We start from the raw sequence: 17,683 nt of genomic DNA on the forward strand, positions 1-17,683 counted from the left end.
TGGAAAAAGAATTGATCCGTTCCAGGCCCACAACAAAATGACGCTTAGCTTGTTTTTATCGGTGTGTAGTTATGAATAAATACACAATACATTATGGAAATGAAATTTGTGCTTTTTTTAAAAATACAGAATTAACAAGGCGTGTTTGCTCATAAATCACTGAGCAAAATCTGGGCCCTTTCAAAAACGCCATATGGATAGCAAGCATGAGCTTCATGAGGCTAAATGTGACGTGATGTGACGCAATCCATCAATCTTAACCATCATAAGCGCTGCCATACAACATCGCCCCCGTTGTAAATTCTCTCCACGTTCAATTCCTCCCCACAGAATTGAACATGGGTCGGCTTCCCGTGTTTTTCCGAGCGGTAACGCGCCATCTTGGCGTCAAGGGCCATTAACGTGTTATTTCTCTGCATTTGCATTGCCTCTCAATAGGAGCTGACCCGTGGGCAATAACCTCGTGAAAAATGGAACGCGAGAATGAGCCCCCCATTGAAAATAGTTTGAAATGGTCAACCATCTGGAAGGATCATGAGCACGTGGATAGGATGCTTGCTTGCTTGCTTTCTCTCTCTTTTTCTTTCTCGAAAGCCTTCAACCGGAGCACGATTGAAGCTTTCTGCTTTACTGCGCTCCAATCAAAATGCAACGGCATTCGTCATTCGTTTTCGAGGATTCGTCGGTAAACCCAGTGCGTTGGATCGCATTCGTGCGTTGTGCAATTGGACACAAGGCGGGAATATTCATTTTTTTTCGACATGATACAGGCCAAAAACAGAAACGGAATGATAATTTGTGCATTTTTGACATCATGTCCTGTAGAAATGAAAGCAAGTTAAAAAAAAAATTGGTTTAATCAAGCGGCAGCACGTCTGCCTCATTGCTCTGAGGTACAAGGTTTGATTCCTTCCTGTGTAAAGTTTACATATTCTCCACCATCCATGCGTGGGTTTTCTCCGGGTACACCGGCTTCCTCCCACATTCCAAAAACATGCATGGCAGATTCATGGGACACTCTAAATTGTCCTCCAGGTGTGAGTGTGAGAATGAATGGTTGTTGGTCATTTTGTGCCCTGTGATTGGTCGACAACCGATTGAGGGTGTACCCCGCATACTGCCCGAAGACAACTGGGATAGGCTCCAGCATGCCCCGCCACCCTTGTGAGGAACAGCGCATTAGAAAATAGGATGCGAGTGCGAACGCTTGATTATCTGCATGTGCCCCGCCACTGACAGGCGACCGGTCCAGGGTGTGCCGCGACCCACTTGCGCAACGTCCGTCAGCCGCGACTTTTAATGGCAGCATGCGGTCGACCGGAAAACTGATACGCGGGTGTTTGGTTCGCTTGACTTTCCTGCAGGTATCATAAATATCTCTCGACCTTAAGCTTGAACATCCAGCGCGAAATCCTGGGTGTCGTCCAGACCGGTGAATGAATTGACTTTTGTCTATCGAGTCTACTTTGGATTCCATTAGATGATGTTTTAATGATTCATGTTGTAATGAAATGAATTGCCGCTTGACTTTCAAGTGCTCCTTAACCCCCACCCCCCCGGCACTCCATTCGAATACATGATCTTGGCTACCATCATCGCCAACTGCATCGTCTTGGCCCTGGAGCAGCATCTGCCTGCCAGCGACAAGACGCCCATGTCGGAGCGCCTGGTAAGTCTCGACTTCCTACACGCGTTTCTTTTTAGAGTCGCAGCTGCTATGCTTTTACTGCTGAGAAAAGCATTTTACTCATTTTGGCGCAACTGCGGTGTTTTTTTTGTGGTCATTTTAATAATTAACCAGAGTTGGGAAGAAGACAGGGCGGCCCGGTAGTCCAGTGGTTAGCACGTCGGCTTCACAGTGCAGAGGTAGCGGGTTCGATTCCAGCTCCGGCCTCCCTGTGTGGAGTTTGCATGTTCTCCCCGGGCCTGCGTGGGTTTTCTCCGGGTGCTCCGGTTTCCTCCCACGTTCCAAAAACATGCGTGGCAGGCTGATTGAACACTCTAAATTGTCCCTCGGTGTGAGTGTGGTTGGTTGTTCGTCTCTGTGTGCCCTGCGATTGGCTGGCAACCGATTCAGGGTGTCCCCCGCCTACTGCCCGGAGACAGCTGGGATAGGCTCCAGCACCCCCCGCGACCCTAGTGAGGATCAAGCGGCTCGGAAGATGAATGAATGAATGAATGAATGATTGTGATCAATGCCACTGGGTTACACAACAAACAGTGTGGCGTAGGGAGAGATGAGAATGGCCACTCACCCCTTTGGGGTCATCTTAATAATTAACCAGAGTTGGGAAGAAGCTTCACGTGGATTTATGAAAACTAAAACTGCCCCGAGCAGTCGAGACCCGGGATGGCAATGCGACTTGTTTGACAAAGTGGGCTCGGCCTTTTTCGCCTCGACGATGGCCTGAAGCCAGCAGCCGTTTAATCAGCGCAGGTTGAATTAACGACTGAGGAAGTGAGCAGGGGCCATTGGCTCCACGACCGGTTCACGTGTCCAAAGGGACTTTTGCTACGCGACTGGCTTGTAGCCAGAACGTGATGTCGCCGCATTCACGCTTACGATTAAAATGGCTCAAAATTGCCTGAAAATTGGGCACTGGGAAGAAATCTTTGATGCGATTTTTCCCGGCTCATGCAGCAAGTAAAGTTACGTTTACGGACTCTTGCTAACAATGCGATGAAAACAATCTTGGTTGTTTGACTTTCATATCCAGAGGTCGCGATTCCCTCGTAGGCTCAAGAGGTTCTGTTAGTGGCTTGGTTTTCTTGTGGTCCATATCCTGTCTTACTAAATTTTTGAGGTGTGTGTGTGTGTGTGGGGGGGGGGGGGTTCCACCCATTCCACCAGCCGACCAATCAGCTCCTTCCAACCACTCATGTCTTGTCCAGGTGTGCCTTGTTGTCTCGTCAGTTTGTTTGTATTTAGCTCCCTGCTTGCTTTCAGTCTTGGCTGATGTCGCAGGGCCCCCCTTTCGCGTCTTAATTTTTCTATTTCAGTTTTTCAAAAGATTTTGATTAGGTGTTTGAATTTTTTTTCATTCATTGAGTGAAATCGATTGTCTCGTTCAGTGCTTCTCCTGCTTGCCAACATTTGGGTGCGCCTCAGACCTCGGCACCTTTTTTTCTCAAATTTGATTTTAATGGAAACGATGTGAGTGAGTTGAACCAAATGCTTTCAATTAAAAAAAATCTCTACATGTAGATGGTGGAACAAAAATGTGTGTTGAATTTCCTCACTTTTATTTTGTCAGGTGGTTGCACATGATAACATTCGGCGTCAAGATCCACTTTTTAAGGAGACTCTACGTCTAACTTTTACCCCCCCCCCCCTTGCTTCAGGTTCAGAGCTCATTTAAATCGGCATCCATATCAACCCTGCTCGATATAATTCCTCCAAACTCTCTCTGGGGTCCCTTTTTTTTCCCCCATTGAATTAATTTCTGCTCTCCAAAATAATTCTGCCCAAATTATTTTTGTGCAACATGGCTGCAAGATACACTTTTAAGATGCCCCCCTCCCCACCACCTCCCACCCCATTTTTTTCCTTTTGTATTAATTAATACTCCCCCTGCTATGGGCATAAATATTTGTGTTCCATTTTTAATTTTTATTTTTTTTTTAACATCAGAGAACAGAGTTTCACAACTGCTTGGGATGGTGAACGGGGTCATCTTTTTTTTTTTTTTCCTCCATGCCCCTCTTTCACTTTACGCTTCATTAAGTGCCGCCCTCTTACACACAACACACACATCCAGATGTATTTTTTTTTAAATGGCCTTCCTCTGTCACTCTCATGGTCTCGCCCCCCCCCCCCCCCTCTCCGTCTCTGTCTCACTTTGATTTTTTCTCCCTCCGCAGGACGACACGGAGCCCTACTTTATCGGAATATTCTGTTTCGAGGCGGCCATTAAGATCATCGCCCTGGGCTTTGCATTCCATAAAGGCTCCTACCTCCGTAACGGATGGAATGTAATGGACTTTGTGGTCGTCCTCACGGGGTGAGTCCTTTGCCCGCCGGGTGTCGGCTTGTATGTGGGCGTCGCAAAGTGAGAGAGTGACTTTTTTGTTGCCGCCTCATGACGGAATGTCGTGGCGTCGCCGTAGACGGGTTAGCGTAGACGTCGTCCATATTCAACAAGTCTGCAATGCTGACAGCAGCAAAAAAGCTTTTTTTTTTTTAATGAACTTTGAGCGGCCCCGAAGCTCCTGTTATGGTGTGGCTGCCAATTCGGTCTTTGCATAGTTGGAGATGTTTCCTATTATCCGAGAAGTGAAGATGTTGCCTCTCAAATTAAGCAATCATCAGGTCAAGAGTTGTTAGCAATTCCCGGCGGGATGTCAATTTAGTTTTTTTTTTTCTCAAGAGCAAGATGTTGTGACTTGACCACCCGCTGGTGGTCATCAGACTGAAGGAGGAACGAAGCAAACTTTTTAAAAGGTTTGGGATGCTGCTTGAAGTTTCCATGTCATCGTCTCCTTAGATGGGCAAAAGATGCGTTCACTTTACCCCGAGATTTTGAATTCATGGCTATCTTGGGCATGATTTTGATCAAACGATGCCTCGGAAACAAAATCAAATAGTTTCTGTCATACCGTGGCCGACTTTAGATTCAACCTGGTTTGGATACGAACAAGAACTGCATATTGTAAGGTCAATATCGGAGAATATTAACTTCAACGGTTTCGATTATGCAGTATTGCGTCTCCGTTTGGTTGCTCGGCAACCACAGTCGCTCACGTACCTTTGTGTGATCAGAGTTCTGCTCGTCTGTGTGTGCGTGTGTGTAAAACCCGTCTCGGTACTCGGCGTGGCTCTCCTTTGAGACTGGCGGCCGTGGCTCAAAGGTGTTCCAGAGTGAGCTCGGATCAAAGTGAGTGCCACTCGCACGGCAAGGTGTTCCCGTTGTGATCCCGGCAGCTTTCGCCGCTTCACCATCAAACGATCGAAGCTCTCAAAGTCATTTATCTGTATTACGAGCCATTCGGTCTCCCTACGGAGCAGAACGGAAGATTAGATGGATTTTAACCTCACATCTGTTGGTGTCATCCCCATTTTTTTTTTTGGACACTCCATGAGAGGAAATGCATCACTCTCTCGCTCTCTCTTACTCTCTTTGTAATATCTCCACCGACGGAGTTTCAAAGCTTTGGAACGATTGACTTTAGCAAAATAAAAAATAGTTCATCTCCCGTTCGGTCCGACCGAAACTCGCTTGCCTGCACTCACTCAAACGGCGTTTTTAATAGATGCCGCGGGCCGCTCAAAAACAGGGCTAATGGGCCACAACCGGCCCCCGACCCGTAGTTTGGACACGTTAGCCGCATTGAACTCGAGTCCTATTCGAAACGCGCATGCGACTGCACTGTTAAGTTGCATCCCAACAATCCAGTCAATCTGCATGAGCTGATGACATCACACAGGGAACCTATTTCTCCGGGGGTCGCCGTAACATCCATACGGTATCCTCCGACGGATATGCGGCCATATCTGTCAGCATCATCCCCTCGCTATTTATCGCGCTATCGATGCGAGGCAACTGGCTTACCTCTTGACCAAGAGCCGCTCTGCCCTTGAGTCCAATGCCGGCGCTTCGTCCTGAGGCTAATTTGCTTTGTACAGCCATCCGAGCCTAATGAAAGTCTCTAAACGAGAGTGGCGGTCCAGGCGGCGGCGGCGGCGGACCTTTAATCCGTTCTGATCAGACATTAGGAGCCCTTAATAAAAGAACGAATCCGCCCGTGTTGCCAGAGGGCCTAATCAATAGCACGCAGTACTGGCGTAGGTTCGCTATGCGTCTGATTGGCGCTTTCTGATCAAGCGCATTGAAAACGAGGCAGTTGATAAGAAACATGAACGGGCGTCTCCCGCTTGCCCCCTTCCGGTCCCGGTTTTGCTCTTTGAGCCTGCATTGACGGAGCCTCATATGACCTTTGGGTGACTCTCCAAACCACCGTGGCAACTGAAATCTTTGAACCCAGCGAGAACAATAACCGCACTGTCATCACCACGGAAACAAAAGCCGGGGAGGGGGGGGGGCAGCTTTTGGTGTATTCTTCCTCGGGCGGCTATTTGTGTTTGTTTATTCCGAGGGATGTTTGATTCGGGAGCCTTAAGTGGTCGAGGCGAGCGTCGGGGCTTGTTGAGTTCAAAGTTGCGCAGCCCTTTCATGTGCATCTCGGGCGACGGCGCCGACGCAATGGGAAGCTTCAAAGTATGGCCCGCCGAGAGCGCAGAGGTGGGTGGGGGGGGCGCATTGCTCTGCATCCGGCGACATCGATAAATGCTCCTTTTGAACTGTGACCAGATTGCTTTTTGGGCCATCGTGAAGGTCTCACATGGACGTGCGTCGCGGATACCTTTGAAGGGATCGCGCATCGGGCATGAGCTTCCAATGCCGAATTAAATAGCAATCCCGAAACATGATCACATACAGTGAGCCCTCGTTTATCGGAGGGGGGTGGGGGGGGCAGAATTATCTACATAAACGCGTTTGAATGTCCCCATGATGCGTTGGGCCTAAACAAGCACACATTCAAAGGCATCCTGCGTTTGCGTATGCCCCCCCCCCTTTACTGTTTCATGAACGTGTCGCAGGTGTTTGAGTCGTCTCTCAGAGCTTCCCCGGGTGGTTGCGTTATTGACGCATCTCTCAACTGGCCGATGGTCATTGACCTGACGGGCGTCGGCTGTGTGTTGCTTTTTCGATGTCTCGGTGGGTGAGTCGTGTTCTCGGCGCGGAGCGTTCCGATCGATGTCTCGGAGCAGCCGAACATCAAGTGCCGCCGATGGCACGTTATCCACCTCGGAGCTCAGCGATTGCGGTTTTTGTTCTGTAAATTCACCGAGCTCATTAATGGCACTTTAGAGTTCAGCTCGGCTCGGAAGCGGATGGCTTTAGGAACGGTCGATCCTTATCTGGCACTGCTGTGCATCGGTGTATCGGCTACCTGGGTCGTGTTCTCGCCCGCGCGACACTCGCCGATGAACTCGGCAAACGAGTGAAATGCGATGCGGCCAACGGCGTGACAATGGAGGACGTTGAGCATGAAGTGACGATTGTGTTTTTTTTGCTTGACTGACATCTTATATATATTGCGCGTCGTGCCGCACGCGGTCTGTCCTTCCGTCTGTCCCTTTTCAAAACGTACCTACTTCACCGCGCCGCCACTGCGCCGCTCAGGCAGTGGCTCACTACGATCGCGGGGCATCTTAGCGAAAAAATGTTGTCTACCCACAAGCATTGCAATAAAATTGTTAGTTATTTAGTAGAGCTAAACATCTCTTTATTTTCGCGATAAGCAATGAAGATGAACAAAAAGTTGAACCAAGCAACAACACTTTTGTGGGCCGAAGGCCCACCTTACTAGCCTTCCGCAGGAACTAGCTGATGAGCCGGCGAACCAGCTAGTACTGTATAAACTAGCTAATGATTGCGTGGAACGTGCCTGGGGAACCAAAACAAAACAAAACACTGTACTACACATTATTAACTATGAAATCAATCAAAATGTATAGGGGGGGGGCATTTTGGAGTGATGCTGAAAGGCAAATGTTGGTGTGCGTAACACACGGTTGCTTTGGAGAGAAAATCAGGATATCGAAACAAATGATGATGTCAATAATTCATGAAAACACACCGCGTTTTAATGAATCCTTGAATCGTTTCGTGGATAAATGACTGCAAAAAAAGCAGAGCGAGAGAGACGGAGGGAGGCAGAAAAATGTCAGCCGTCGATCCGGTTTGTAAACAGCTCAACCTTGTGAAGCCTCGAGCAAATAGCGGGCCAACAATTCCCCTTCGCCGCTGCTCAAACAAACAAAGTCTCAATTTAAGACTGTATCGCGGTTGATGTTTTACGACGTCAGCTTTGAAAATGCGATGATGTCGGTGTACGCAACTCATTACTGCTTCTCCCAAAAGATTCGGTTCATGCAACATGAGGATGAGAGGATGAAATCCGGAGAGAAAGAAAAAGTTGCCGGCGGGCTTCGAGATTGGCGAAATTGAATTTGGGTGGAAAAGTAATATGATGCTCAAACATGAAATGATAAGAATTGATAATATAGCGCTAGCTTACAGTCATAGAAATGCATTGTTAGCATCCGCGAGGCAACTTAGCATAGCATCAGTTCTACTTGGATCCAGGATATAATAGTTGGGAACAAACGCTTTTGTCTTTCTTAATCATTGTAGATGTTCGCGAGGTTGGCCGCGAGTCGGGGATGGCGTGCCAGCTGGGCAATTTCGGCTTCCTGGTGCTAAGCTAGCCACTGGCCCCGAACTAGCACTAGCACCAGCGCCATGGAAAAAGGGTCATTAAGTCACAGCGCGGCATCGTGCCATTTCAATTTGCATGAATATTTATGAGCTGAGGCTCGCCTGACGGTTGGCGTCGGCTGCGACTTGTCAAATCAACTCGCCAGGTCCAAACACGAGTTTCGGAGACGGATATTGACGAGCTGCACGTGATCGCGTGTCATTGCGCTATTGTCTGATATGCAGAAAATGCTGCGTATGTTTTTATGGGAAGCGTTCTCATTCTTTCAGTGTACACCTTTGGCAAAAAAGGCTCGTTACCCCCCCCCCCCCCCTCACCCCAACCCAACACACACACACACACACACACACTTCTATGGATGACGATGAGACAAAAAAAAGCTGTGGTGGAGCTGATTGAGATCTTGGGGTCTTATAAGGCAGGGAGGGGGGGGGGGGGGAAGAAAAACGAGGACTGCAGTGATATGGAGGATCGTGAATCAGGGAGCATTCACGACGCCAGCAAGAGATTTGGAGATACAAAATCGTTTGATGTTGGCTACGAAGACGGCAATGATGACGTGCCTCGTGGCAGATTAAAAACACAAGCTTCTGATAAATACTCCAAAACTATCAGGCTCATCTGTAAAGACCAAACTAAAGTGGATTATTCTTTTTATTTTTTTGTATCGCACATTTGGACGATCTGGCATCATCTGCTTGAAACGTGACACCAAGAATGTGGTCTGACAAGTGTGCCTTTCGGACTGAGAGCTTTAGACAGAAGACTTGTCGTTATCCGAGTGGGAAATTGGCAAACAAACAAAAAGACATTTTGTGTCCGCGTTGGCTTTGGCTACTCGAGTCGCTGTCAGGAAAGTCACGCTCGTCATTTCCTGCAAGCACGACGCCAAGGCCGATGTGGCAGACCGGCACGTTTTCCATCTTCTCGCGCACGACTCGGCCCTGCGCTAATTTGTCATTTGTCAGAAATGGAGAAAGATAACGCTTGTGTAGCGCGCTGCAATTCCGTTGGGATCCACGCGGTCTCCTCAGACCAACAAATACAAATACAAACACAATTCTGCCTTGACCAAGATAATAACGCTCGCTTTGCCTGCAGCCTTGTCAAAGAGGTATTGATTTTAAAAGAGGTATTGATTTTAATAGGCTGTGTCTGCCTTTTACGGTTGTATTTTGCAGTGGTGTGCATCTTGAATTTGTTAAAAAAAAAAAGTACTGGATAAAGTAGTCTTTGTCTTTTTGGTGGGCACCAGGATTTGGAAAAAAAAAACAAGCTCACACCTGATACTGCAATTATCGAGTAATTCTTCTTTTTATTATTATAATTTTTCCCCACGCAGTATATTCTGTTATTTTCTAGCATTCAAGAGATCAGCACGAGTATCCGGACTTTCATTCATTCCATACACCTTCGCCGTACAGCTTCTGAGCCGTATTGCTAGCGCACCGCCCGCCGTCCACGCCCTCAAATGTGAAACCAAGCGCACCTCATTACCACCCTCCCCATGTCAACCTCCGTATGGCCGCTAGAACGCCTGAATTGGCTCCACGAAAGCTGACCAAGTCCTGGAAAGTGGCTTTTTTTTTGTGACACCCCCCCCCCCCCCCTCCTGTTTCTGAGCATCTGCGTAATGGAGCAAAATCGAGTGCAAGCGAGGGGCGTGGAAAGGGGGTGGGGGGTTAATTATGTGCAGTAAGAGAAAAGCCATTCCTCCTTCGGTTTCTTCCTTGCACTCTCATATCGGATGGAGGTGGAGGATGCTGCTTTCTGCTGCTCAAGCACTCGCCACCCCCCTCCCCCCCCCCCCACCCCCTCCTCTCCAACGCGGCTTCTCCTCGTCTCGCCTCGGTGGAGAGGCGCTCTGTTTATTCGCCCCCCCCCCCTCCCCCCTCGTAAGCGCACTCACTGTGGAAAACAGAGTCCCACACAAAGAGGTGTACGGCGCAACGGCCAAGAGGGAAATGAGATAAGAGAGGCCCGAGTGTCGGCCGCCGACGCGATTCGACGGCGGATGGAAGCCCCGCGCTGGCAGGTGGACGCCAAAAGTAGCGAAAAGGCAGCAAATTGCCGCTCAAAGTAATTATTGAGGAGAAAGTTTGGCCCGAAAAGGCATTTAGTTGTCTACAAGTCTGTATTTGAGGAAAGGTGAACGTTCGATCGCAAACAAACAGTCGCTTATCTCCGTCATTTTGTTTGCCTTGTAAGGCTCTTCGGGTGTCGACGTCGCTCGTGGCCGTCATCTTCTTTCATCGAGCTGCGCGTCATACGGCGCAAACGAGGGAAACGTTGCGCTTATCTCGTACCGAGTTGGACCTTTGGAAACGAGTGCCGATCATTGCTAGCTATGCGCAAAGCAAATAGCAACGCCTCTTAAGACATCGCAAGAGGCTTTGCTCGGCGATCGCGCGATAACATCTTTCATCTTTCACTTCAGCCTGAAGCATTTGGGCCGTGGTGCCAAATACGCCGGCTGATCTATTGCCGGCCTATAAAATAAAAGCCGGGTTGTAATTTATTGAAGAGAAGCTTGCGCTCTCCGGAAAATGCCTTTGAGTCAAACGGACAATAAAGTACTGAGAACCCCCCCCCCCCCACACACACACACGCGGGTCACTTCTCAGAACGACAACTTTGAATTTTGACGTCAAGAGCTTTTCCTCTACCGAGAGTGCGCACACTCCACAGTCAATTAGACCGCAAGGCCATTTGTTGGCAGAGAAAAAGAATTCTGTTCTTACGCGAATCAAGCTGCTCCAACGCTTCCTGCGGGAAATTTGTTCTTCTTGACGTAGTTCTTTTCCATTCTTGGGGGTCATTTGACGCTTGGGGTCCGTCCCGAAGCATTCGAATCTGATTACGGCTTTGATTTTCCTTTTTGCAGTCGTCCCTTTTACGGTACTGACTTTGAACTCGAATTGATCGTTTGTGTGTGTGTGTGTGTACAGTATATGACCACAGAACCCCCCCCCCCCCCCCCCCGGCATTTTATCGCTTCAATATCTGTTGCGACTGAGCAAAATTTTATGACTTGCGAGTTGCTTGATGTCACCGCACTCCAGCCCCCCCCCCATCGTGTTGCAAAAGAACGAGATGGAAAACATGCAGGAAAATGACCCGAGTTTGACCCCTACGACCTCTCCGACCGCATGCATCTCGGGACGTCATTTCTTGGATTCATCGCACTCTTTGTTTACTATTCCCGCATGCAGTCGCCAGACCACTTAACAAAACAAACAACGCGAGTCATTACTAGCCCCTCCCACCGGGGGGGCCTCTTCCCACTCTCTCACTGGCACCTCTCCGACTCATCATCCCTCCCACCCCACCCGCCCCCCGCCGCTGCGGCGCACTTCCACGGGCTCGGTGGAGCCATTGTCATGTCGCCTTCCTGTTTCTATGGTAACGAGGCGCGATCTCTTTGCGGCGAGTCTCTCTCGCCTTGGCACTCCTCTTTTTGCTCCAGTGACTTTACAAGCTCTCGCGTTGGCCGGATCGCAGGGCCGCGCTCGCTCACGCGTGACTCGACGGCCGCTCCGATCGCAGGTCGATTGGGGATCCTTTGGAAGATGATGTCTGGAAACTTTTGAATGATTCACTGCTTTTTTTGTAAAATTTTTGTAAAAAAATTTGTGAAGGCGACCTTACGACCTTAGATCGGGCCATCCAGTGTAGGAAGCCAAACCGTCACTTTGAATTCTCTCTCTTTCCTTTCTGCTAGCTTTGTTGAAACGAATGCGCCATCCCCCCCCCCCCCCCCCCCCCCCCCCCCCCGGCACACCTGCTCTCCCTCTCAGACAGGAGGCCTGTGGAACCCCCTTCACACATAATACGCAGCCACTTGCCCAGCTGCTGCTGGACCCGAGGCAGCCGGGCGCACCCCTGATTGGCACGGACGCACGCTATCGTAGCGCGCCACGCTAACGCGCCAACACACCAGCCCGAGACTCACACTCTGATCCATTTTTCAACAACAATAGCGAGACCCAGTGACCCCACCACACATTATCATACGACGTGTCACTGCGCGGAGCCCGCTTGCGAGTAATTCAATCAAGTTCATGACAACGATCAATAATTCTCCCTTGAAACTCGACACTGTTTCTGCTCCCTGCAACTATTTTTCCACGTAACGTCGGCTGCGATGATATCAATCCTTATTTCCACCGCGCATTTGGGGGAAAGTCGGTTGGTTTCTTTTAGCCTTGGATCCCGCGTAGCACAGACATGATGCATCACACGGCCTGGCCGACATCGTGAAAGAAATTCTCTCGTCGACTGGCTCCCGGGCACCGTGCCAAGATGCTAACCGGGGCCCCGCTAATTGATTTGATTGACTCTCGCCAGCTTGTGTTCCGTCGCTGGTTCTCTGAAAGACGCCCGTTGTTCTCCCTCTATCAGCTGATGTGAGTCACAATGCATCAGTCGCCCTATTCTTTGCTCGCACTCGTCTACGGTGGCTTTAAGCGGCAGATAATGACTTTTTCAATTTCGTTTGGAGGAAACGGCGAGGGAGATGTTTGGTTAATGTTCCGAATAGGGTTTTTTTTCATTTTTATTTTTTTGTAATTAATATGAGAAGCAACTGGTGACAGCCTACGTCAGCTTTCTTATAATGATGAACAGATTTTACTCGCATACGAGACAGGGAGGGGGGGGCAATCACATTTTTTTGGGGACTTCTGATACCTTGTCGCATGCTGTGAGTAGCGACTCGTTTTGAAATGAGTGAGAGTCAAGTCAAGTCACATTTTTTATACAGTTGACAAATATGAACGACATGACATCCCCAGTACTTAACCCCCAGGAGCGCAAGGAAAAACAACCCCCCCTCCTCCTCCACCCAGAAACCTTGAGAAGGGGCCGCAGATGGGTGAATCCCTCTTCCGGGATGACCAAATTGCAATGGATGCTGAGTGGGCAATATTGGACACGATATTGGACTATCGAACGTTAGTTAGCGTGATACAAAAGTCCGTTTAACAAACCCGGGCCAGTTGCTCGATGGGGGGGGGGGGAATAAATAAATCTTCATAGCAGCACCTCGGAGCGGTCGACCCAGCTGAGTTCAGTGCAAATCATGTCCATAATCAATCGGAGATGAAACACACACACAAAAAAATAATAATAATGATATTATTATTATTATTATTATTAAAATCCCTCCGCCACCGTTACGGTGACGCTTGAAGGAAGGGTCTTGAGAACATCCGTTACATTTGTAGACGAGAGTGAACCGCGAAAATTGTCGGCGTGGCTGTCTCGGGATGTGTTTGGCATGTGCCGTGTTACGCCGCGCATGAGTAACTCTGCGGTGAGGCTTCCCGCTCTCTCTTCAGCTCCACTTCACCGACACAATGAAAGCACACGAGAGCGGTGGAAGGGGGGGGGGGGGGGGGGGGAGGAAGCCTCGCATCGCGGAAGATGAGCGACGGAACACGTTTGCGCACACGCGTGGATGTCGTTCCTAATTCACGATGGCGTGCGTGCATATTGCGGCCTCCTCTTTTGATTGGACGACACGAGATCGTACCGTCGTGAGAGTTCTGACGCCGGCACGTACACTCATCCGTGAAGAACCGACAGAAAACGAAAACCTTCATCATTATGACCAACTTTTTTTTTTCTTTCACCCGACGAACAACCAAAAATTCGACTCTTGAAAAGTCCAATTTGGCAACGGTGACTAAATTAATCAGCGTAGATCAGATCCCCCGTCACCCGTAAAACGGCGCACGACGCCCGAAGCCGAGCTAATTTCATTTCGCCTCGCTTCACTTAATTGGCTTTTCTCCGTCACATGCCATGTGTGGGCTTTGTGGGGAAACAGGAATTCCCGAGGCTTCAAAACGCAGCTGACCGTTGACGCGAGGTCGAAGCTTTCGCAATCTCTCCGGGAGGATAAATACCCAGGACCACCCCCTTGAGGATGTAGTGTGCAATTTAACGCACCTAAGCACACTATTATCATCTCAGCATGAGTCACTCGTCGTTTTCGAGAGCACTTATTTTAAATGCAGTACATTATCTTGCATAGTGATGCGTAGGACCCGTATCGAGTATTTTATTAAAAACTACCCATTTGATTGCATGCAAGCCAAAACCGATCAGATGTGTAAAACATTTTGATTGAGTGGCGCGCACGCACGCGCGATGAGAATAAGTTGATTTGATGCTCGGGAAGAGGCAAGATGTCACATTTCTTTGTCCATCTTATGTTGCGTATAAAATGTCGCGCCTCTGGCGTGGATAAAATAAATAAATGAAAGCGCCAAGAGCAATATCCTTACTGTCTGGCTTTATATTAATCCAACTTTGTATGTTTGCCTTGGTACGTATGAGTTGGCATCCCAGCTTCTTTTATTGCTTGTTTTCATTTTGAGAGAAACGCAGTTGGAAAAAGTCGCTCCGAACTTTCTTCTCACTGTTTTTACCCAGGGAATCGGCATTACTTGACCGTTGCAAATTCACGACACATTTTAATAGAAATTAAGAGCAATGTTTGTTTTTTTGGGGGGGGGGGGGTGGCACTTGTACGATATATTATATTTTTAAACACCAAGTTTGGTGTGGGGCTGTCACTGACTTTTATGAATTCACTCTTTTTTTTTTTAATGGCTAGCATTGATACTTGCACTGTAAAAATATCAAATCGTAGTCGATTGACCCCTGCATAGATTCACACCGCGCCTCATGCCAGACACGAAATGGAGGAATAATAGGATGGAAAACTCATCGTCTGGAGTTCCTTTCATCAAGTATGAAATGAAACAACACATTTTTTAAATACAGTTTTATTTTTATTTTTGTCGCTTTCTGAAAACATTATTTGCGAACTCGCCATTATGCACTTCCCATTATGTAACAGCGAGGCCCGATAATCACGGCCGGCCGGGCGCATATGTGCCAGGCAGGGCGTGTCCGTTTTGAATCGTGGCCGTCGAGCAGCAGCCACGTTTGACGGCGAGCGACTGTGGCACCGACGATGACTTGATGTGTACCCACTTCCACCATCCTCATGCGCATTGGGGCCCTCTCCTGCCTCTGTCACGGCTGTCTGCTTGGATCACATTAAGACAGATCCACAACACACACACACACGTACTCAAACAAACTCGTGCGTGCACACAGGCCCCCCCCCCCACACCCCCCCATCACAAACAGGATGTGACATACTGAACCGATGATTAGTTTGCTCGTTTCCTTTTACAAGATTGGAGGTCTAATTGGCATGAAATGGCTCTTGTCTAATGACGAGGCCGATTTTCCGCAGCGTGTTACGCTTTGTCTTCACAAAGCTGCGTGAAGAGAGAGAAAAAAAACAACAACAAAAAAACATCTTATGTGTTTAATTTTTGCACCACTTTGGGGCAACCTGTGAAAAATTCCTCCCGTAACATCCACGCGCACACACACACTTGCATCCACAGCATGGATGTGCACACACGAGTACACACACACACACTTCTAGCTAGCTAGACAATACAATCACACGGCGTATTTCCGGTGCTGCTCTCTGGCACCCGCATGGACATATTGCTGTGATGATAAAGGAATATAAAAAAATCATCTACTGTAGCCGCTTCTGACAAAGCCTTGCTCAGACTGTGTGTCTCCACGGCCATCAAATCACACACACACACACACGCATGCTAACATTGCAGACATACACACGTGCACTTAACGGGGCTAAGTGAGTTATTGATTTTGCAAGTCATAAGAGCGCAATGGGGGTGGGGGTGGGGGGTGGGGTGTTTCTTGATTTATTGACAATGCCCACTTTTCATTCCTGCATTCCTTGTTCAGGTCACAAGACCTTCGTGTTTAAAAGCAACATTTATTTCTGTCTTGGATTTTAATATGACCTCATCAATAGCAGAGGTCAGTATTTTATTTTATTTATTTTTTCCCAATAGAAGGCACACATAATTGATGCCTTGGATATTATAATTGGTGGCATAAATGATCTTCAGCTCAGGTGGATGAGGACTTGATGTACAATTTTCGTGATGGGACTCGATTAGAAAAAAAATAAAAACACAGAGGTCATTTGAGGTCACTGAGGTCACAGAGGTCACTGTCCCCATGCACAGGATCCTGGCCAAAGTGGGCTCCGACTTTGACCTGCGAACGCTGCGGGCTGTGAGAGTGCTGCGACCCCTCAAACTGGTGTCCGGGATTCCCAGTAAGTCTTTCTTGAAATATTTTTCATCCATTCTATCTTCCAAATTCAGTACTTGTCTGAATCTTGGGCAGGTGTGCCAATATCGCGGAATTGCAACGTGTTGAATCAACTCGCAGTTGTGCGGCGGATGGCTTTTTGTTTTCTCCAGGTCTCCAAGTCGTGCTGAAGTCCATCATGAAAGCCATGGTGCCCCTGCTTCAGATTGGCCTGCTGCTTTTCTTCGCCATTGTCATGTTTGCAATCATCGGGGTGGAGTTTTACATGGGCAAATTCCACACCACCTGCTTCAACATCGACACCGGTGAGTGAGAAAAAAAAACGCTCTTGATTGATTGATTTATTTTTTTTCCTCTCTACAATACATGCTATCAAATACTTCCAGAAAAAAAAATAGTTCTAGCATGTCGAGGTCCAGGTGACTGAGTCTGCAGAATATGCTGATGGGAAACATAAACGAGGACCGAGCATCATTTCTGACAGCTTTTTGTCACAAGTTGATTTTGATTTATGACGTTATATTATTCAGCCGTTGACTGACAGCTTCTGCCGAGACTCATAATAGAACTTGCGCTCGATCCATTTCTCTGCCGCATCACAAATGCACACTCCTGATCACAGCCGCACTAAAACCTGAGACCGCATCTCGCGAGTGCGCACCGGGCGCTTTCATTTATTGTTTGCGTGTGCGCGGCAGCTCTTTTTATTCAATTTATTCAATTGGCGTAGACACAGAGGCCGAAATGCATGTACAATTCATATGTTAGCTCCTTTAAAAACGGGAGGCGCATATGTCTGCGCCTGCCGAAACACATCGTCTCTGTTGTCTGATGACGTAAACTTGTTGCCATGGAGACAACCTCCCAGATACCCGATCAGTGGACGGAGCGCGGGAGAAAGATGATAGTTGTGAGGGAAAATGGGGTTTCCGTATAAGATCCGGGAGGTCATTTTTCTGGCCGGTATTGGTTCCTGAGTCTCATCGTTGAGAACGTTGAATTGTTTGATTTGCAATTTGGACCTTTTAGATGTTGCGGTATCGTCCTCGGGCACTGAGTCTGGCTGACGCAGCATCTGTCAGTGGCTAGCAAAGGGGGGGGGGGGGGGGGGCCCTCTTCCAGGAGTGGCAGGTTAGCCGTGCAGGGTGGCTCCGCGCGTCATTGTTAGAACTTGCATCCGCCAGACTCAGCACATTCATTCTTCATCGCCAACTATTTG

The 17,683-nt window shown here is 48.4% G+C and overlaps 1 protein-coding gene across 12 annotated transcripts in view; it reads left to right on the forward strand.

The window, feature by feature from the left end:
• The first annotated feature begins 1,535 nt into the window (after window positions 1-1,535).
• cacna1bb (calcium channel, voltage-dependent, N type, alpha 1B subunit, b) overlaps window positions 1,536-17,683 on the forward strand; it is a 54,489-nt gene continuing 38,341 nt past the window's right edge. For all 12 annotated transcript variants that reach the window (XM_052051052.1, XM_052051053.1, XM_052051057.1 and 9 more), the window contains exons 1-4: window positions 1,536-1,669; window positions 3,862-4,001; window positions 16,377-16,468; window positions 16,617-16,769. In XM_052051052.1, coding sequence (XP_051907012.1) covers window positions 1,577-1,669; window positions 3,862-4,001; window positions 16,377-16,468; window positions 16,617-16,769 — 478 coding nt within the window. In that variant the 5' untranslated portion in view covers window positions 1,536-1,576. The remainder of the gene's footprint in view (window positions 1,670-3,861; window positions 4,002-16,376; window positions 16,469-16,616; window positions 16,770-17,683) is intronic.

Source organism: Hippocampus zosterae, chromosome 18 (assembly GCF_025434085.1).
Source record: "Hippocampus zosterae strain Florida chromosome 18, ASM2543408v3, whole genome shotgun sequence".
Lineage (NCBI taxonomy): Eukaryota > Metazoa > Chordata > Actinopteri > Syngnathiformes > Syngnathidae > Hippocampus > Hippocampus zosterae.